The 22,416-nt window shown below is 41.9% G+C and overlaps 1 protein-coding gene across 1 annotated transcript; it reads left to right on the plus strand.

Annotated features, from left to right (window-relative positions):
- The first annotated feature begins 9,660 nt into the window (after positions 1-9,660).
- On the plus strand, positions 9,661-20,607 carry vwa11 (von Willebrand factor A domain containing 11). The gene is made up of 16 exons (XM_076974737.1): positions 9,661-9,877; positions 9,998-10,276; positions 10,985-11,078; positions 11,809-11,937; positions 12,193-12,379; positions 12,473-12,642; positions 13,215-13,327; positions 13,495-13,611; positions 13,797-13,973; positions 14,262-14,394; positions 15,377-15,529; positions 15,756-15,848; positions 17,196-17,464; positions 17,589-17,722; positions 17,955-18,114; positions 19,685-20,607. The coding sequence occupies exons 1-16, from the start codon at positions 9,695-9,697 to the stop codon at positions 20,081-20,083; spliced, it is 2,790 nt and encodes a 929-aa protein (XP_076830852.1). The 5' UTR covers positions 9,661-9,694; the 3' UTR covers positions 20,084-20,607.
- The last annotated feature ends 1,809 nt before the right edge of the window (positions 20,608-22,416 follow it).

Genomic DNA, 22,416 nt, shown 5'->3' on the forward strand with positions numbered 1-22,416 from the left:
ACCAGGGCTGTCTGCCCTGGGAAAAACTCTTCGTGTTTGTCGTTTGTTTGTTGGAAGAGCTCCGCCGTGCTCGTGTTGTATGTGTGGCACGGCGAGGACCAGGGCAGTCTCCCTGGGTGTGCTCTTTGTCTTGTGTGGGGTTAATGTGTACGTATGAATGGTAACATTGGTCAATGTGCGTCGCTCGTTTGTGTTTGTGTTGAATGTTTCATGTGTGACGCGGGTACCGCTCATCACCGTCACCTCGCTCCCCCGTCGTCTTGTGTTTAATGTGGGGGAGCGACTGCGAACCTGAGTGGCGCGTCACTGTCTATTGAGCGTGCACGTATGGGTCCCGTTCCGTTCATTGTTTGTACACAGTTTTGTTTGTCTAGTTTTGCGTGTGTGTTGTCCTAGCGTGTTGTCAACTGTTTGTGTGTAATTCCACGCATGCTCCTCCCCTTAAATGTGTGTTTGGGGGGGGGACCGGCTGTGGTCCCGTGCCATGGGGTGTGGCACGGAGGGCTTTGCTCCCGAGGGAGGCCCTGAATAGGGTAGGGCGCGTTTGTGTTTTATGTTTGTGTGTGTCTGGGTGTGTGTGTGTGTGTGTGTGTTTTCTGTGCAGGTGCTTCCCCCTGGCGGTGTCGTGGTGTTCCTGGACCTTGTGGGGGTCTCCACCTGGCAGGAGCCCCCTTGTGTTGTGGGGTGACCGGAGCCCGGTCATGAAGAGCCCCTCCCTAGAGGGCTGGGGCCCCCGGATGTTTGGGGACCATGGGGCTCCGGTCTGAGAAGATCCTCCCTCCTGCCCAGGGTGACCAGGAGTGTCAGGGCTGGGTCCAGGACCGTTCCCCCTGTCGCCACAAGAGGGCGCGCTCTACCTACTTCTGTCAGGGCTGGGTCCAGGACCGTTCCCCCTGTCGCCACAAGAGGGCGCGCTCTACCTACTTCTGTCAGGGCTGGGTCCAGGACCGTTCCCCCTGTCGCCACAAGAGGGCGCGCTCTACCTACTTCTGTCAGGGCTGGGTCCAGGACCGCCCCTCCTGTCGTCACGAGGAGGAGTGCGCAACTTAATGCGCAAGCGAGACGCAATCAGCAGTGAGGACATGCAGCTGTGCCTTCCCCTATTTAACAGGCACAGTTGCAGTGCCTCACTGCTGAGTTGTTCGTTGCCTCTCGCTCGTACTGCCAGCCGGTATTCTCTCCAGGTTCTCTGTGTTGGTCTTCGCTACCACGCTATTCTTTTCGAGTTTTTCTCCTGCACCTTCCCTGGCCTACCTCAAGATTTCCCCCTTCTTTATCCTTCCTATTGTTTGTTTCTTTGAAGGATTGTCTTAGTTATTTTTTCCCAAGCATCATGCTTCAGCCAGCTGCCCTTCACTGGCGTTTGTTACTTTGTTCGTTTGTGCGTCTCGGTTTCGCTGACACGTTGAGTCATTCCTCCGTGTGTTTTTCGTTTCTGAAGTTTATTATTTTGTTCGTTTGTTCTCCTTTTTGCCGACACGTCGAGTTTTCTCCTCCGTGTATTTTCTGTTGGTTTTCAGAGTTTTAATCTCTGCTTTTGTTTTCTGCTTTTCCCGCTTATCGTGGAGGTCTCAGTTCACTATCTGTCCTTTGAGTTTGCTCCTGAGTCCATCTAATACAAACCCCGTGAGTCCTCTGTGTTCGGAGGTCTCACGTTACAAGGAGGCCCTTGGGGCTGCTCCCTAGCCCGCGTCGGGGGTGCTCTGGGCCTCGGTCTCTGGTGCTCCTGGGTTGGGTGGAGGAGTCCACCATGCGATGAGGGGCCCCGGGAGGGGTTGGCTCCCCAGGAGGCTGGGGTGACCCCTAGCCAAGGGCCGGGGTCAGCTCTGGGAGGAGGTAGGTCCAGGAGGAGAAGTAGCCACGCCTCGGGGAGGTAACCTGCACCCACACACACACTAAGGACGACAAAGGAGTCGTAACTCCTCGTCCGCACACCCTTGGGGCTCTCTGGCTAAACGCCGATTAGGGCGTGAGGGCCCTGTGACCGACCGGGGTGTGGTTTTGTGTTGTTAACGGCCCAGTCGGTCCAGGGTCCCGCCCGGGGAGGCGAGCTGAGTAATGTGTGTTTTTGTGTTTCAGCTCCCGGACTCAGGAGGTGTCCATGCCTGTCCCTGCCTTCCTGCCTCTTTGTGTTTTGTGTGCAGCCGCTGTGTGCCACACACCCACTGGAGGGGAGTGCGGCTTGGTGGGGGGGTCTGTCACGGTGAGGCGGCCCCCTACCGGCCGCCTCCGTCCACAGCGGCTGTTGTTGTTGTTGTTGTTTGGTGACGTCATGTGCGTCCCTCAGGTGGGCGGAGCCCGTGATCCGTCTCACCTGAGGGTCGTTTGTTTGCCTATATATGTCAATCAATCAATCAATCAAAGTTTATTTGTATAGCGCTTTTCACAACACATGTTGTCACAAAGCGCCTTACAGGATTTAAAAGGTTAATACTACGGGTCCAGAACCCTAATGAGCAAGCCAAGGGCGACAGTGGCGAGGAAAAACTCCCTAAGATAGTGGGGAATAGGAAGAAACCTCGGGAGAACCAAGACTCAAAAGGGAACCCATCCTCCATTGGGCGGCCCGTTAACACACAGATTACACAAAATACAGACAAATACACAAGTCACACACAAATCACACAATCAGACTAAGTAAAGGTAAAAATGAAAGTTCTGGGTTATGATATTGTCACTGTAAATGTCTGTTGATGAACGCCAGGCTTTCATTCCGTGTCGGAGCAGCAATGCTGGTATTGTAGGCTCCGACTGCAATGTTACTCTCCAGGTGAACCTCGGAGAAAAGATACGAGATGTAGTAAATATGTAACAGATTAATCAAAGGCCAAACTAAACAGATGAGTCTTTAATCGAGTTTTAAACATTGAGACTGTGTCTGAGTCCCGAATAGAGGCAGGAAGATTATTCCACAATTGTGGAGCTTTAAAAGAAAAGGCTCTTCCACCTGCTGTGATCTTTTTGATCCTAGGAACAGTTAATAACCCTGCGTCCTGCGAGCGAAGTGAACGCGCTGGGTTATATTGTTCAATAGGTTCACTAAGATAGTCTGGAGCTAAGCCATGCAGCGTTTTATATGTTAATAAAAGTATTTTATAGTCAATACGGAATCTAATTGGCAGCCAGTGTAATGACGATAGTACGGGACTAATGTGATCAAACTTTTTAGTTTTTGTTAAAACTCGTGCTGCTGTGTTCTGAACCAGCTGGAGTTTGTTTATCGATTTACCAGAACATCCAGCTAGGAGACTGTTGCAATAATCTAAACGAGAGGATATGAATGCATGGATTAGTTTTTCTGCATCACTAATATTTAATATGTTTCTAATTTTGGCAATGTTGCGCAAGTGAAAGAACGCTACCCTAGTTATATTATTAATATGTGTATCGAACGAGAGATCTGGGTCTATTGTGACCCATGTCTTGTCTTTGTACCAGTTGACCGCTGGTCATTATATCCTTAATTTGGATCTATTGCACGGGTTTTAGGTTTGCACACTTTCTATTAAACCATCCTTTTTCCCTGAGACTTGGCGTGATCGCTTCCTTTTTGTTGCTCACCCCCGCCCGTCACAGACAGCCAAAGTCCAAACACCAGAAAGTCAAATAAACCTGGGAAAAAGCACAAGATGAAATGCACAAAGGGAACACACAAGAGGTAGAAACAAAGGTCAAAGCACATTAATTAAAAACATAGGAAGAATGCACAGAAATGTTCAACTCACAGATTGGCAAGACTTCAAAAAGGAAACCTTGATAAACAGATGCCTAAATGGATCTGGGGTTGAAGAAACGAACAAGGCTCTTTTCCACCAACAAGAAACTGGAACTGTTCTGGTTCACGTACCACACTGGTTCGCACTTCTGAGAACCTTGGTGCTATCAAGCGTCAGAACCAGGTCTTCCTTCTGGGATCAGGTGTTGGGTGATCATGATGGTTGTGATGGAACTTGCTGATCAAGGAAGGGTAGAGAATGTCTAGGGCCACCAAATACTGAAGCTGCTCACCCAAGAACTGAGAATCTTGCAAGCATCCGACAGCATAGGCTGGGCTGCTATCAATATTCAGAGGGAGAGGTGGCTCAGAGTCCAACACTGACTCCTGTGACTAGGAGGACACTGGATCGATCAATAACACCTGGGATTGCAGTCTTATTTTTGGAAGGAAGAGGATCAATAAAGAAATAAACCGGGCACTTATGAATGGGCTCCAAAAGTCTCAGCAAGGAGTTCAGCATGCACACTTAACAGAGGGATAGGAGCATTCAGAAGGCAAAATGGTTTTCACTTTGAGTACTTCAGGCAGGAGTTCAATCAATGGCTATAAAGCATTTACCTTGATGTTCTTAGATTGCAGAACAATATGCAATTATGAATCTAAAATGAGATTTAAAAGGCCCCAAAATAGGTCCCAGCATATATGTTGAGGATTTTCTTTATAGTTAGTTTTAGTTTTATAGTTTTCTTATAGGCATATGAAATGAGGCATTTCATAGTGCAAACATACTTAAAATTCCTATGGTTCATGAGAATTATGTAGCCAGCAGTTAACAATTGCCCATATCATAATTCCTTTCAGCACTGGAGAGCTTCCTGGAATAAGGCACAGATTTTCCCAGTTAACCCTGGCAATATGACAAGATTTGTCTCTGAGGCATTCATCTTAACTATAAAATCTACAAAATACTGCAATATAGCCTCATTTGAAATTAGCTTGATCACCGGCCCGCTAGGGGGTTCAGTCCAGCCCGCGGAATAAACCTGCATTATTAAATAAGAATAAACTCTCATTTTATTTAAAATCTGCAGTTCCTATATTGTCAGTGTTTTAGTCAGTTCTAATGCTTTACCCGCTTTTTCTGTTGATCCTGGCACCCTCTTAAGTGAAATGTCTTTGTCAAAAAAGAGAAAAGTGGACACGGATTTTTCATGAAAAATGGAAAGTTCATGTGTTCAGAATTATTTCCCAGATGTGGAAAATGTCAATGCGATCAGTTTTTATGCATAATTAACTTAAATGTTTAACTGAATAAAAGTGTTGTTGAAATTGCACATACTTTTCTTAAAAAGTAAAAAGTAGAAGTAAAAAGTTGTTCATAATATATTTAGTAAAAGGACATTTCATTTCATATAATTTTTTAATAGTTTACTTCTTTTCACGAATACAAAGAAAACAAGTGGACTTTGTGAGAGAAATTATTGATTATTGATTAATTATCATTGATTAGATCATGTTTAGTTATTATAAGAGATCATTATGAACTTTATGATTTTGGACATGTCCATTCTGGCTAAACAGAAGGACTACAATAATGAAGTAGTGTGATTCAGTGTAACCATGTTTAGTTCATATTATGCATGTGTGCTATACGTGACCCAGGTCAGGGAGAGTGCTGAGGGTAAAAGCACTCTGTTAATTAACTGGTAGTCACTAGACTACTAGTCTTGGGTCATTTAGCTTTCTCTGTGTTCAACTGATACATCAGTTGCTTCCGCTAACTCTAGGGAAGTCCATATTAGGAGATACACACATGTGAGACAAAGTAGCCTGCTGGACGCTTATGTTTTGGAACATGCTGTGCTAAAGATAACCTGCTGTTAGAACTGCTGAATTGTGTATATAAGCAGGGGGAGCGCCCCCCTGCCTTCAGAGTTGTCATGCTTGAATGAGACTCTCATGTCTGTGTCTGTCTTGTGTCTGTCTTTGTCCTATTTATATATATTTATATTTTTGTAATAAATTAATCATTTAACCACGTCTGAGTCCTCATCCATTTATTAGAAAATTTCCACGACAACTTACTGTTAGTTTCATGTAATTTTGGAATGAGTTTACTGGTCTGGCCCCCTTGAGATCTGATTAAGTTGTATGCAGCCCCCAAACCAAAATGAGTTTGACACCCCTGCTATAAGTATTAGTGAAGCTTTGAGGTTTCTTATCAGTTCACAGTTATGGCCCCTTGGCTACTGCTTTGACCTTTCATACATCCATCTCTACTTGGAGTTATGTCATAGCCTAAAACGTCTTATGACTGGTCTTGTGAAACTTTCTAACATAACATCCAAACTTTCCAACATTTTCTATGAAGACACTCCAACCCTCATCACTGAGCTGACTTTTGTTCTGAGAATGCACAACACATACTGGTTGAGAAAGTTCCAGAGGATATAATTCATGAAGGATTGGAAACCTGAATGTGTATTTACCAAACCATAACTCAAACCTTGATATTTATAGTGACCACTCTGTTAAAGGTGACCTACTACTACTACATGTACTATTCGTTAGGCTACTGGGACTTCTGAAATCAAATTTAGTAAAGCCACAGATCTGTTCTTGGACTGATAGCAAAAGTGGTAAATTGATATTGCCATTAAGACCAAATTAGTCAGTGCAAGATCTGAGCCAGTGTCTTTCTTCTCTACAGAGGCTTACTTACATACATGTGAGGATGAGGAAACTAACAAGACATAGCAAGACCATCGAGTTATGAGGGTAATAGAAGAAAACACAGGACCAGTGCTTAGAAGAGTGTGATGGGGCTATTGCTACAAGCCGACGTGACACCTGTTCACAGAAAATAAAGTGTGCCGTACATGACACAGGCATGATAGAGAGTTCTTCTGTTAAACTGCAGGTTTCTTCAAGAATAACTCCAAACTGGGTAATAATATCAGTTACTAGTCATATGACACTTCACAAATGACATCTCCTCTCTAAAGTAATGTAATCATAAGTCATAATTTATGTCATAACAAAGCTACCAAGTCATCAAAGCATCTTTTAAAACAATATAAGCTATACAAAAAAATGTGTGAATGTGAGGGGGCCGGGTCGCCACCAGAGGGCGCGCATCCCGGCCAGCAGCCGATCCCAGCACACACCCCCGCGCACGCAACCACTCCCACAGTCACAATCACCAGCATACTGAACACCTGTTTCTTATTTACTTTGCTCTTCTTAAGCCCGCAGGTCGTCTGGTCCAGTGCTGCACATTGCTGCTACATGAGCGTCTCTGGTCACAGCGAGTCCGTCTCTGTGTGCGCTACGAGCTTTACCTTGCATCACTTGCAGTGCGTGCGTTGAGAGCTTTACTAGTGTGCGCTACGAGCTTTACCTTGCATCACTTGCAGTGTGTGCGCTACGAGCTTCACCTTGCATCACTTGCAGTGTGTGCGCTAAGAGCTTTACTAGTGTGCGCTACCACGGACGTAATTTTGGGGGAGGGGACATAAATAAAACCAAATATTTAAATAGCGACGAATCCATGTCCCCCCCACTTTTGAAATCAAAATTACGTCCATGTGCGCTACGAGCTTCACCTTGCATCACTTGCAGTGTGTGCGCTACGAGCTTTGCTGGTTTGGTTGCCATGGATAATAAACATCCTTCTGTTCAACCCCCGTCTCCGGCTGCCTCTGTCCCGACGCCCTCGGCGTCACAGTGAAAATGTAACTAAAGGCATACATGCTTGAAACTCAGCTACTGTCCTGTAATGGGAGTGGTTCTGCTTTAAATCATGAACCTAATAATGATTGTGCACGCTGTCAAAGATTTTGAATGGTGTTTTACTTATAAGTCATAAATAAAGCACTTTGTACCAGGATGAGGAAATAATCACCCAGAATACTAAACAAAGTGAAATATAAGTACAAATTTTATGTCATATGTTCAATCACATGTTCGCAAAAATTGTTTAAAATGTTATTTCAACAGTTGGGTGTTCTGTAGATAGACATTTACGTGGAAGGAAAACTTTTTATCCTGCTCATACTATTAGATGCTTTTTGTGCTTCTAGATGGCACACTCATATTAATGTCATAATCTTCCATAGGGATGTCACGTGAATCCCTTTGTGATGAGTCATCTTGCTCAACAACCTTTGAAGGTGGGGCCACAGGAACACTCTTAGGGTGTTTCCCTGAGAGCACAGCATAGTAAGGACATTATCCTTACAGTTATGTTTATTACAGTATAATCATAATGCACACTACTAAAGTTCAGTATATGACAATCAACACAACATTGAAACGATACACCCTGTGTGTTGCTCGCTAAGTATATTCACTATCTGATTACTGTGATTACATCATACGGACACTTTCTGGCTAAATTCTTTAAAATTCTTTAAAAAGGTTAATAATTTCCCCAGGTACAATTACCCCACAAAGCAGCACACCACCCTGTTTTACAACATCCATATATATATATATATGCAGAAATCCAATAAAACAGATATTACCTCAGAAAGCTGGCCATATCTGGAAGTAACACAAAGAGGGAGATCTTAGAAGGTAATATGTTTGCAGTGAGTTTTGTACTGTACATATTGCATACTTTTTAATTCTTTGTTCTGAGTTCTTAGTAAGTGATTTCATATCTATTAATATCAGTAATGATGATCCATGTTTGATGAACCATTAACCATGAACCATGTATGTTGTCAAGTTATTTTCTTAAATTCTAAATGTGTATAGTATTACATATACTGATTGTCCTTGTTTCTTAAAAACAAAAAGTTTTTTAGTTGTTTAATAGAATCTTTAAATGATCTGTTATAACATCTTGTAAATGTAATCTTTACAGTCTACTCAGAGTGATAAAAATATGTTCTAATTAAATATTGAAATTACGTAATTAAGATATATTTCACAAATATGTAATCCTGTCCGTTAATATTAGGTAAAAATTATAAATAGTAAATGTAATATTTACCATCAGATATACCATATATAATTAAAACAAATGCATCACAGACCATATGGAAATCTTTAGAGTACACAAATAACACATTTATTGATGTCTTTTATAAAATCATGAAGTCATGCTTTCGAAGTTTAATATTACAACCCAAGTTAAATACCAAAACGGGTTTTACTATATATAGAAAATACAAAAAAAATATTTATTTGAATACAAACAATTGAATTGGATTTTTTTTGTTAAAAATTTTTGCATTGAAAATGACTTTTTTTTTTTTTTTTTTTTACAATTTAAAAATTTTATAGGTTATAAGGAAACATTTGAGGTTTAATGTCTGAAATCCAAAATAGTATATAATTTGTCACGTTGAGGACCCCGGCCCCTCCCTTTTGGGCGTGTGTTTACGTCGTCTACGTCTCCTAGTCTGCGTCTGTGGATCTCCGTGGGTGCGGTTGTGTCTTGTGCTGATTCGTCTCACCTGTGGCTCGTCTCGTAATCACGTGGGGCTTATGTGGTTTGTCTACTTAATGTGCGTTCGCGCAGTGTCCTGTGCTCGTCGTTGTCTGAGTCTGCATGTTTTGTGTACACGTCAGTGTTTATCCGTGCGCATACTGCGCTATTTGTTCATTAAATATTGGTGGCGGTGGCGGCGAACGTAAGTTGTTGAGCGGGGGGTGGCGGTGGCGAACGTAAGTTGTTGAGCGGGGGGTAGCGGTGGCGAACGTAAGTTGTTGAGCGAGGGGGGGGGGGGGGGGGGGGGGGGGGGGGCGGTGGCGACCGTAAGTTGTTGAGCGGGAGTGGCGAACGTAACTCTCGTGACGGAGTGTTTTTTCAATAGCCCTTTAATATAACGTGGATAATTGCATGCAAATTAAAGTGTAATGTAAATAAATTGATTGCAGTGCAAATAATGCTAAGCATTGGACCCTGCCAATCAACCTCAGGAGCGCTGGTGTAAAGGAACACGTATTCCTCCCCTTCAGCCAGGAATGAGGCCGTCAGTGCACAGTCTTGCTCTGGTGGCCCTGCTGCTGTCTCGGGTGCAAGCGTTTATACCAGTAGGAGGTGGCAGCAACACGCACGTGACCATCACTGGCAATGCTGTAATGAAGAAGATCTATGAAGTGTGTGAGGCAGTGGCTGAGTCCGAGGGTAGAAAGTTCAAGCCAACGGTGAGTGTGTGATGTGTGTATGTGTACTGCACATTTTGTTCACCCTATCACTTTTGCTCATTTATTAAGCAGCGATGGGACACGTCTGTAAGTCCATCTCTCTCGTCCTCTGTGTGGTAGGGTTCATCTGTCGAGGAGCTGTTGCGAGAGTGTTTAGGAACAGCCACTGGTGTAGTATCTGCCGCCAAGTTTCGTGAAGCCCTGAATCAGATCTACATGCAGAATGGTCTAGTGGACCGCGACTTCATGACCAGCAGTCCGCATCATTTCAATGATGAGGCTTTCAGTGATGGTCGTGCTTTAATCAGCCAGGGTACTGCTGCCATCAAAGCCAATGTGCGCAAAGACAGTTTGCAAGCTGCTCGAGAAACACTGGGGCGGGTCCTCCATACTCTCCAGGTGAGATTAAACAAACCATTTAACAAAGTAATTGTGTCCAAAAATGCCTAAATTAAAATCTGTAGTAAAATTTGAATAAAAAGAACAGTACATTTCTGCTTAATTATTGCACAGTACTGTAATCGCATTATGATTGTGTGGATTTTGTTTCTTGTTTGATGTATACCCACCTTATTGATTGACAGTTCAAACAGCCAGGTGTTTATAGAAAATATGTATCCTGTATTGCTGAAACAGTGAATGCATCATTCAAACAAAGAAGAAATTGATGGAAATTGAGAACTTGGTGTCATTTGAATGTTTTCATTTGAATGCTTGTAAATATCCTAAAAATAGGCCTAACAAATATAAGAAAGGAGAAAAACTATAACCTACATTAAACAACACAGTACTGACAGGTATATTTTACTCAACATTTTACTCATCTCATCTCCAATGAATGGGAGAGTGTTAGAAGCTATTACACTGACATAATGTTAGAAATACACTGACATATGATAAAGTTTATCAGGATTTATGAACTGATCTCAACTGCTTGTGTTATATACTTGAGAATCAGTCTCACACTGTGGAAAAAGGACATCTGGCTGTCATTCAGACTGTGGGGAATCTACGACACATCTTCATCAAATGCAGTGTCAACTTTGAAATCGTGCAGTAGAAGTAATAACCTTACTGCAACCAATCAGCATATGCATGTTCCTGCAGGACTTCTACAGCCATAGTAACTGGGTTGAGCTTGGTAACCAGAAGACCTATGTCAACCTAATAAGACCAGACCTTACTATCAACAATATTGCAGGTAAAGAAATATTAAAGAGAGGCCGACAGAGCGAAAGATAAGGAGACAGAGACTCTGTGTGACTCTTTTGAGTATGTATATAGATGTGTGTGTGTGTGTGGGTGTGTGTGTGTGTGTGTGTGTGTGTGTGTGTGTGCGTGCGTGAGAGAGAGAGAGAGAGAAAGAGTGATGGAGAGAAAATATAGAAAATGTCATCTCTATTGCAAAGTTTGATGATTCAAGATCCAATGTGATTTACAATGAAATACATTTTGAATAAGCTCAGAATTACTTTTGGCATAAAAACTAAACCTGGTTGACTGACAAAAGAAAACCTAGTTCCTCACACCACCTCACACTAGTCCCTCACACCACCTCACACTAGTCCCTCACACCACTTCACACTAGTCCCTCACACCACCTCACACTAGTCCTTCACATCACCTCACACTAGTCCCTCACACCACCTCACACTAGTCCCTCACACCACCTCACACTAATCCCTCACACCACCTCACACTAGTCCTTCACATCACCTCACACTAGTCCCTCACACCACCTCACACTAGTCCCTCACACCACCTCACACTAATCCCTCACATCACCTCACACTAGTCCCTCACACCACCTCACACTAGTCCCTCACACCACCTCACACTAGTCCCTCACACCACCTCACACTAGTTCCTCACACCATATCACACTAGTTCCTCACACCACCTCACACGCACACCTGTCTGTGCTCTTGCAGATGTGGACACTCCAACCTGCATAGACTGTTCCAATGGCACTTGTCCAAACCCATTGTTGCCATCTATCATGAATGAGACGAAACTCACATCAGGATACATGGGCCTGGTTTCTCCAGACAAACCTAAAGGTGAGACCAAGATGAACAAAACAACAACAACACACACACACACACACACACACACACACACACACACACACACACACACACACACACACACACACACACACACAAAGAAGCACAAACACTTTACTATAAATACCAAATAGGTCTGCATATGTTAAAATACTACCATATAGAGCAAACAGCCTGCTACTTTAACAGAAGCAAGAATATCCACTTTATAGACCACGTAAAAGTGCCTCTTTGTATCTGTGGCCTCAGGTAAATGTAGTCACGGTGGGGAGACTGACCTCAGCAGTACCCAGAATCCTCGTGGTGGCATCAACAAAGACGAGCGCCGTGCCCATAATGCGGACTTCCACAACACTGCAGTTTCCCTGGCAACGACAGCCTCTCTTGAGCTCTTGGAGGACATACGCGGAGCTGCAGATAATAAAGCCTACCTGCGGTATTGGTCAAGACAGGGTGCTGAAGGCTGTGAAGGCTGCGTGTGGCTGTCTCTCAGGTGTAACTTCATCTTCCCTCTCTGTGTCTTTCCCAGGCTAATGGGCATTGCCCGCTCTGCTGTTCTCTGCTTTGTGATTGACACAACAGGCAGCATGTCTGACGACATCGCTGAGGCTAAAAGAGTGGCACACAACATCATCGACAGTAAGAAAGGGACACAGGATGAACCTTCAGAATACATCTTGGTTCCGTTCAATGACCCAAGTAAGAACATTAATACTTACTGAGAGATGTTTTGAGAAACGGACATGGCACAAAGAAATTATGCACACATTTGTCTAACCTCATCATTACGTTGGTCCCTGACCTTTATTTATCAAAGTTGCATGAAAATAAGTCCACGGATATAACTGCTGAAGTCTCACTACAATCCTTTGCAGCACTCCTTTGACTGTTATTAAATGCTGGATGTCCAAGAATTTTCTTCAAATCATGAAATGGAGTTACTGTCTTTGGTGAATGTGACACCACAAATGTTATATTTGATAATCTGGGACCATTATCTAATATCATAAATAGTTATGGCAGAATGCTGGATATCAAGCTTTCATTTGTTTACCTGGGACATTGTCATTCAACATGCATGCAATTGATCAAACAAATAATATAATGAATGAAAAATGAAATTGGTTGGTTACTTGTGCTTGTAGATTTTCTTAATTTGCAGCTTTGATTAATAAAGGCCAACGTATTTATAACAAATAATCTTCATAATGTTAATACTGGTGGCACATTGTTAGAGTTGTATGGGTTTGTGTTTTTGTGTGTTTCTCCAGCGTTTGGACCACTTATAAGGACAACAGACCCTGATGTCATGAAGGGAGAAATCGCAAAGCTCACGGCAAGGGGGGGTGGTGATGAACCAGAGATGTGTCTGTCAGGACTGCAGGTACAGAGGCAACTCCTGTGGAGGAAGAGGCAGCAGTGGAATTCATTTACAAAGCACTTCAATCTTTAGCACTTATAAGCCACAATATTTAATGCACTGTGCATCTATGCTTCTTTATCTCTCTCTCTCTCTCTCTCTCTCTCTCTCTCTCTCTCTCTCTCTTTTAGCTGGCTCTGACAGGTGCTCCTGCCTCCTCTCATATCTATGTTTTTACCGATGCATCAGCTAAAGACATTAATCTAGAAAAAACCATCATAGCCCTCATCCGCAGCACCAAATCTACAGTAAGTACATTTGTTTTGAATGGCCATACAGTTCCTTTCAGCCATATAGTTCACTTCACCAAACATGGTCCTGAACAAAAAAAAAACCTGCCTTCATCTGCCTTCTCTGGTCTGCCTCTCATTTCCTGCTCCACTCTGCTCACTTGTGCTCATCCCCACCACTCACCTCTTCCTCTTGTTCTCAGGTGTCCTTCTTCATGACAAAGAAGTTTTCAGGAAGGACCGTAAGGATGGCGGAACCCACACCATTCCAGTTATATTACGATTTGGCTTTGGCCTCTGGGGGTGAAGCAATAGAGGTCAGCAAGGCTAACCTGCCCAATGCTACTGATATCATCGTTGACTCCTCCACATCTGCTCTGGTAGGACATCTTATATGTAAATGTTTAATTTACATATTATGCATGTACATACTGCAAATGCATAAACAATCCCCCACATGGTGTGAGGTGGAGGCTTTTAAGGCAAGGAAACTTTATTTATATTGCACCTTCCATACACACTGACAATTTAAAGTGCTTCACACAAGAAAAGAAGAAGCTTATTACAACCAGAGGTATATCACCTTGGGAAGGTCATTGCCCACAAAATATAAAACTTAAGACTTTTAAAAGAAGCATTCTCAAAGACCAATCTGTTGTAATTTCAAGGTGACAATCTTACAACGGGCCAGGAACCCAGGACATGTGGAGAGTTTTCCCTTCCTTCTAGATGCTTCTGTGTTCAATGTTACTGCCTACATCACAGGAAATGACCTCAAATTCACATTACATAGTCCATCAGGTGAGATCCACACCACAGCAATCTCACTGCAAAGGCTATCCAAATTGGAGTGATTGGAGCTTTACCTGAAAATGTCCTGATGTAGTTACTTAACCCTGGAACCCAAACCAAGTAAATTAATATTCAATAGCTCCTTATACAAAGCCAGTTTGTATTTGATAACTGCAATATTTGATGTTTGTATTTGATATTGCAAAGTGCAATAAAGTGTATTAGTTAAAGAAGTTGTGTCAGGGCTGGCTCCAGCGTCATTCCACCTGCTGCCACTGAGTTGCTGAGTTGGTTGTAGCCTATTCTCGTTGGGTACCGTGTTGCATCCCCCGGTGTCTCGTCACCACGTCTTATCTCTCTCGTTATCTGTATTGTCAAGTGGTTTAACTTCTACGCCCTTCCTAGCCCATCTCAACTTTTCCTTCGTTGTTTTTTCCGCTATCTGTTTTCACTGATTATTTTGGGAAGGGTTTTTTTTTTTTTAGCTTTGCTCGCTCTAGAGAGCCAGTTACTTCCCCTGGCGTCCTTAGTTAGTTTTTAATTATTTGTTTTATCGCATTGAGTTTTTCAGCAAGTTTTTTGTTCTCCGTTTTTCCCTTCGTACCGTGTATGGTGTTTTGACGGAGGTTTCCTTTTCCCATTTCTTTTGTGGCCTGGCGATTGGGTCCGCTCGGTTCATACTAAACCCGTGTGGTGCTTAGACTGTCATTCCAAGCATCGCGTTACACAAAGTTGTTTCATACTACAGATTTAATAAAAGCATTATAATAGTGATCCTGTAGTATTTGAAATTGACTTAATGAATTCAGAATTGAATTCATTCTGACTATTTATATCTTATACTACAGTATACTCCCTAACTGTTGTTCAGAGAAAGTTATGTAGGCTATCTGAAACAGAACTAAATAATAATTAGTAAGTAATAACTGGTAAATAATTTTAATTTATAAGAAGGAACTGTGATCCGATACTAACTGCTGGTGTTATTTAGGTGAAAATCAGTCTCACATTATGGAAAGGGGACCTCTGGCTGTCATTCAGACTGTGGGAAATCTACGTCGCATTCTCTTCGTTGCTCCCATAAAGACTGGATTATGGCACATCAGCATGGAGTCCACAGGGGCATATACCATCAAAGTTACTGGTGAGCTTTGTCTCAGAGCTCATACACACTAGTAACAGCCAACAGCTTATCAAACATGATTAATTTAACTTTTCCTTCAGACTATAACAATAACATCGGCATAGTTTCATCATTAGGCTAACATGGAGATAGTCATTAAACATGAGAGGAAAGCTGGGATGTAAAACAGCTGATAGTGATAATGGTGTGTGTGTTAAGTGTGTGGTAATAAGTGTGTGTTTTCCAGGTCAAAGTCCTGTGACATTTATCTACAACTTTGTGGCGGAATTCAAAGGTCCACACCCAGGATATGCTGTTATTGACGGTCGCCCACAGACAGGTTGCAGCAGTAATAATAATGAATGTTTACATGTATTACTCATTTTTAAAAAGAGATATTGCAAAACCACACATACCTATGCTCTCTACAGTGTACTGAAACATTTGTGTCTCATTGTTATCAAAAGGAAAATCTCCCTTTTATTTTACTGTTGCAGACATTTTTTTGTCAAAAGTTATTTATAGTCATGTATATTTGCTTGTAAGTTTTATGTTCCAGTCCTAGACTTTAGAATATCACTTAAACACCTGTACTCCAGCCTAACTGTACAGTACAGCTATCTGCTGTCTAGCAAACGAGCATGTCTGTAGTGTTCAGTGCCCCTCCGTGATATTCTCTGCTGTTACGGGATTAAATCATGAGTTTGTTCAATTAGCTAGATAGCTAGCCAGAGTGTGTAATTAGATGGCAATATATGATCTGTTCAGATGGCCAATACAAAAGGAAATACAGGTTTGCATAAATAAAAAATAAATAAAAACATACAGATCTCATAAAAAAATATAAAATCAAAAACACATAGGTTTACATTTAGCGCATTTAGCAAAAGCCTGTAAGACTTTACAATTTCCAGTCATGTTACAAAGATGTAGTAGAATGTAGTGTTAGGAATCTTGGTATTGGTATAACATAGAGCTCTTGCCCAGACTGGCATTGAACCCCAGGGTTTGAACCCCTAATCTGATTCTTCCCTCCAGCAGATGGTCAAATACAGATCAGCAAAGTGTACTGAACTGATTATTCAATTATACCTCACCTCCCTGTAGATCGCAAACTAATGCTGCCCATTGCAGCAGAGAAAAGTAACCACAAAGGTTACTTGGGACCTTTCTGTTGAAAATAAGAGTGGATAATGAAGAAAATAGGGGAGGTTCACCATCATATGTATTTGATTTGAATTATTTCAAATCCTTGGGATCAACAGGGAGAGCTGAGTAGAAGCAGGAGATGTCTGGTGAGCAGTCAGCTCATGAATGAAGGGTTTCCATGTTAAATTGTTTTAGCACTGTTGCTGTTCAGAGCTGGTGCTGTGAGATCTGTTGTTGTGACACCAACATGTCCTTTTAAGCTGACAAGAAGCTGGTAATACTAATCAGGGGTCACACAGACTCACCTCAGCACGCGAATTAGTGCGTCACTGTTTGGTCTTCTTTCCCCAAAGCTCTTTAGTTTGTTTGGTCTTGCTCTCTTTTTCTACATTATACATTTATGTACATTTGTTATACATTATATGGGGCTCATTTGTAATTGTGATCAGTGTAAAAGTAACATTTTAGGCTGCATCTTAACATGAGAAATGTGACACCTATTGCTCTCAGACTCACCACCTGTGGCCTTTGCCCACAGGTTTAGCCACTAAGCTGCTGCTGACTGTAACAGGGCAGAAAGGTGCAGAAGCCCTTAAGGTTCAGGAGGTTGCTCTGGTGGAGGTATCAGGAGTCGGTGCATCAAATGGAACCATAGAGGAAGTGGGTGGTGGTGACTTCTTAGTTACTGTGAGTAATGTCCCGCAAGGGGAATTTGTAGTTGTGCTGAAAGGAGAAGACAAGACCACTGCAAGTCAGTTCCAAAGGCAGAGCACTACACAGATGTCCCTGTCTGCACTCTCTGTCGAGGTACATGCTTTATGGTTTTTGGAACAGATACTTAATATGTAATTAATTCCTGAGGCCTTAGTGTCTTGAATTTACAAAAATTACATTTTATTTTTCATATTTTTTAAAACACATTTTCCTGCAGGCTAAAGTAGACACAACCATGTTGCCTGGACAAGACTTTAAACAAAAATTCACTGTAACAACCAATGGAACAAGTGGCAAATACAGAATCAGTGCCACAAATGACAGAAACATCCGCATGAGCTTTAACCAAGAGTAAATAAATGTTACTTGTTTTCTTAATTAATCAAAAATTTGATTATCACCATTAGGTATAATCTCAAGAATACTGTAGGTGACAGGTAAAATGAGCTGCATTTTACCCAACTCAGTAAATCCAAACAATGCACTGTTCAAGTTCAAGCCCCCAAAAATATCATATTAACAAAAATAGCAAGACTGGTGTCTGGATCAGTATAAAAGAACACCATGTACTTTGTGATCACAGGCTCGACCTGGTGACTGGGGGCAGTGCAGAAGGTACTGTGGTATTGAGACCACCAGCGGACATCCCATCAGGGACTGATGTTACTTTGACCATCGGAGTTGAAGAACCAGCAAGTATTGACACTAACTATGCCGTGGTTCGCCTATCTGTCCTCGCCAAGGTAATTTATATTAATGACAGTTTGATTGTACTTGTTACCATAGTAACTGAGATCCACAAGGGTCATGAAACAGAACTGAGGACCCTTAAATGAAATGAAGAAATAGGTCATTATTCTTCAGCTTGGATTAACCTGGAAGCTGTTATACATGGCAATGTAAGAGTTTCAGTGCAGAGTCCAAATCCCTTTCCCAGAGCCCTTTCTTAGAGACTCCTGTACAAGGAACTGAATTAGAATCTTTACATGACTTACAGAAGTATTTAGTTGCCTCCATGAAACAAATGAAAGAGTGACAAGGCAGATTCAGATATTTTGGCTGGATCTATGAGCATGGGTTCTTTACCATGAGATACAAAAACACAAATGCAGGATTAGAAGTCTGTTAGACCCTAACCTAATTATCGGAAAACTATTCAAATCAAAGCAGAGCCACAAAGACTCAGAGAGGGCAACATTAGACAGAGTGTGTGTGTACAAGACTCCATTCTAATGAGAAGCAAAGGCCAGATGAGACCCAGGTGTGAGTGATTAGGTGCCAGTTCAGTACTCTAGTAGAAGGCAGAGATGGGTACTCGAGTGAATGATTACAAAGTCGCTCTTAAGACTACAGACTCTCTAATGACTCTCCACTCGGACTCATTCAAAATATGTTGTGAACAATAAGAGTCAGTTTGTTATCTGCACTGTATGCCTAAATGCTCTGGAGCATTTAAATACTGGACTTTGTCTTGCTTCTCCAATACTTTCCATTGTACAGGAAAATGCACAAAAGTTGGGAGAATGCTTTATTCCATGGTCTGTTATTTGGTCTGTAAATGGGAGAGTGAATCTACCCTGATGTTTAAGAGTCCTGACTTACATATGAGAACAAAGTTAAACTGAGTGAATAACAGTACCTATCTTATCTTGCCCAGCAGGTAGTTTATGCATTTAACATGGTTAAATTGCCATGAAAATCAGGATAGGGTGTTGTATACCATCAATCCAGTTTCTCCAATCTTCTAGTCATCTTAACAGCAAATAGTTCATTATTTACCCATATCATTATTTTGCAATAGTGTTAATTTTTGGAATATGTACAGGGCTACAATTTTGTGGGTGTGCCAGGGATATCATCATCATCATCATCATATCTGTTTAGTCCATTTCAGGGTCATGGTGGCAATAGTGTGAGCAAAGAGCGTTTAGCCTCAGTTACTTCCTTACTTCCGATTACCAGGAGTTCCCAGGCCAGTTAGGAGATGTAATCCCTCTAGCAAATAAAATCTTAGAATCTGTTGCACACCACAAAGACATAATGATTCATAAATAGACATAATTCTCAGTGGTATGTGGCATTTACATAATTCATCTATTTTAAGGTTGTATTTCCTTTTTTCCACTCTCTTGTGGGGAGACAAAATATTTAGATGAACTCATGACAGAACTCCTCATAATTGTCTTCAAAGTGAAACTATTAAAAATGACCTAAACTGAGCTTTTAGATAAATTAACATCACTTTGTACAGTTTATCATTTGTTAATCTTTAGTTACCTTATTATTAATCTTTGCTTCCTTTGTTACAAACAGGTGACTGACTTTACTCCTCCAAAGTGTGAGATTGTTGGTGTAAGTACTATCTGCCCATTTATCTGCACCGAGTCCAACTGGGACCTCTCTGTCAACATCACGGATGGCAATGGCTCGGGTATTCAAGACATCTTAATCCAGAGAGGAAGCGGGAAATATTCACAAGACACTGTGGTGGAAGAGGGTATTACAGTGATGATGGTTCTCTACAGTGCCTCCTGCTGCTCCCCTGATGTAACTGTGTCTGCTGTTGATAAAGAAGGGAATGTGGGTAAATGCATGTACTCTGTTGAAAAAAATGAAACAAATGGAGGTGTCAGGGTCAGCTTGTCTGTACCACTAGGGATCTGTCTGCTAGCTTTAGCCCTGAGCATGCTTTATGATATTTCCTACCTTTAATACCATAGTCCTGATGCAACATCCTGTTGTGTTCTCTGATTGCTTTCACCTTCTGTATTTCTGTAACGTTTCTCCATGAACAGGCAGAAGCTTGAAGAGTGGTTTTCAAAGTTGTAATACTTTCTTCTACATACTACCAGCTACAGAATAGTGAAAAACCAATAATCCAAACAACTATGACCAACAGGGAATATCCAAGCAATAGTAAGAGACATAAAGATACATAATATCCACTTGGCTCAAAAACCAGAAGTGCATAAACAGTAGAAGCAAACAAATCCAGACGGAATATCCAAAAGCCTATTAACAGAAAAGCAGGCAGATTCATACATAAATAGACAACAGTGCAAGACAACAGTGCAAGGAACACACTACAAAAAGTTTTTCAAGAGTTTTTATTGATTAGAATCTGAGCACTCATGCTCATGTTTTTTTCAAAGTTGTATCTCTCTTGTTTATTTTATAGTGTTCTGTATAATACCTTAAATACACACATGATATGTGGATACATCAGTACAGGGTGGGTTTTGTGCCTGTAAATTAATGTGTTTTGCTCATAACGTGTAATGGTAAACATTGTATTCTGCAATTTCCTTCAGGATCAATAAAGTCTTATGTCCACTTATATAAGCTAAAAGCTGGTCAGTATGCTGATGTAAAATACAAGACTAATCAAGTGATTTAATGTCTTTCCGCATTCAGTGACAATAATCAGAAAGCTTGGAACTGTAGACATCAGATGACATGAAACATTTGTTTTTAGTTTTAGTTTTTAGTTGAGCTCAGAGCCGGCCCTGACCAATGTGGTGCCCTAGGCGAGATTTTGGTTGGTGCCCCCTGTATCATCAAACATCGGGTTGATTGTGTCACTATTAAAGAAACAAATAAAAAGCAAATGACTTAAATATTACCATATAACAAGCAATAAATATAAAGGTGTTGCACAAAAAATATTTTAAAACTACAGTTGTGATCAAATTTATTCAACCCCCAATGCTGCGAAGGGTTTTATGGAATTCAGTGCACATTTGTAATTGTGTTCATAATGAAATCTTACAAGGACTTGTTAAAGAACTAAATGCAACTAAGATAGCATCAATTTTTTTTGTCATAAAGTATTAAATGGCCTTTTTGTGATTTCTTCATTGACACAATTATTCAACCCCTTTACGACTACCACTCCTAAGAACAGAGGTTCATTCCAGTGTTTTCCATCAGGTATTGAAAACATCTGTGGATGTCAACGAGCAGCAATCAAGCATGATAAGCACCAATTAGGCAGATTTAAAAGGACTGTGATACTCAGCTCCTTCTAGACATCTACTGGTGTGTTTCCAAGCATGGTGAAGGCAAGAGAATGGTCCCAGAAGACAAGAGAAGAGGTTATTGCTCTTCTAAAGAATGGCAATGGATATAAAAAGATTGCGAAGTTGTTAAATATTCCAAGAGACACTATCGGAAGTATCATTCGCAAGTTCAAGTTAAAGGGCACAGTGGAAACGTTACCTGGTCGTGGCAGAAAGAAGATCCTGACCGCGACTGCTGTGCGCTACCTGAAGCGTAATGTGGAGAAAAATCCCCGCGTGACTGCTAAGGAACTGAAAAAAGACCTGTCAGATGTGGGCACTGAAGTTTCAGCTCAGACAATAAGGCGCGCACTGCATAATGAAGACCTCCATGCCAGAACGCCCAGACGCACCCCCTTGCTGACTCCAAAGAACAAGAAAAGTCGACTGCAGTATGCCAAAAGTCATGTGGACAAGCCACAAAGGTTTTGGAACAGTGTACTGTGGTCAGATGAAACTAAATTAGAACTGTTTGGGACAATGGACCAGCGCTATGTTTGGAAAAGGAAGAACCAGGCTTATGAACAAAAGAACACCTTGCCTACTGTGAAGCATGGCGGGGGGTCAATTATGCTTTGGGGCTGTTTTGCTTCTAATGGTACAGGAAAGCTTCAACGTGTGCAGGGTACCATGAATTCCCTTCAGTACCAGGAGATCTTGGAGGAAAATGTGATGGAGTCAGTCACAAACCTGCGGCTTGGGAGACGTTGGACCTTCCAACAGGACAATGATCCGAAGCACACATCCAAGTCCACTAGAGCATGGTTGAACATGAAAGGCTGGAACATTCTAGAGTGGCCATCGCAATCACCAGACTTAAATCCAATTGAGAACCTCTGGTGGGACCTAAAGAAGGCAGTTGCAGTGCGCAAGCCTAAGAATGTGACTGAACTGGAGGCTTTTGCCCATGAAGAATGGGCTAAGATACCCATAGGTCACTGCAAGACACTTGTGTCAAGCTATGCTTCACGCTTGAAAGCTGTCATA

The sequence above is a fragment of the Brachyhypopomus gauderio genome, chromosome 15 (assembly GCF_052324685.1).
Source record: "Brachyhypopomus gauderio isolate BG-103 chromosome 15, BGAUD_0.2, whole genome shotgun sequence".
Classification (NCBI taxonomy): Eukaryota; Metazoa; Chordata; class Actinopteri; order Gymnotiformes; family Hypopomidae; genus Brachyhypopomus; species Brachyhypopomus gauderio.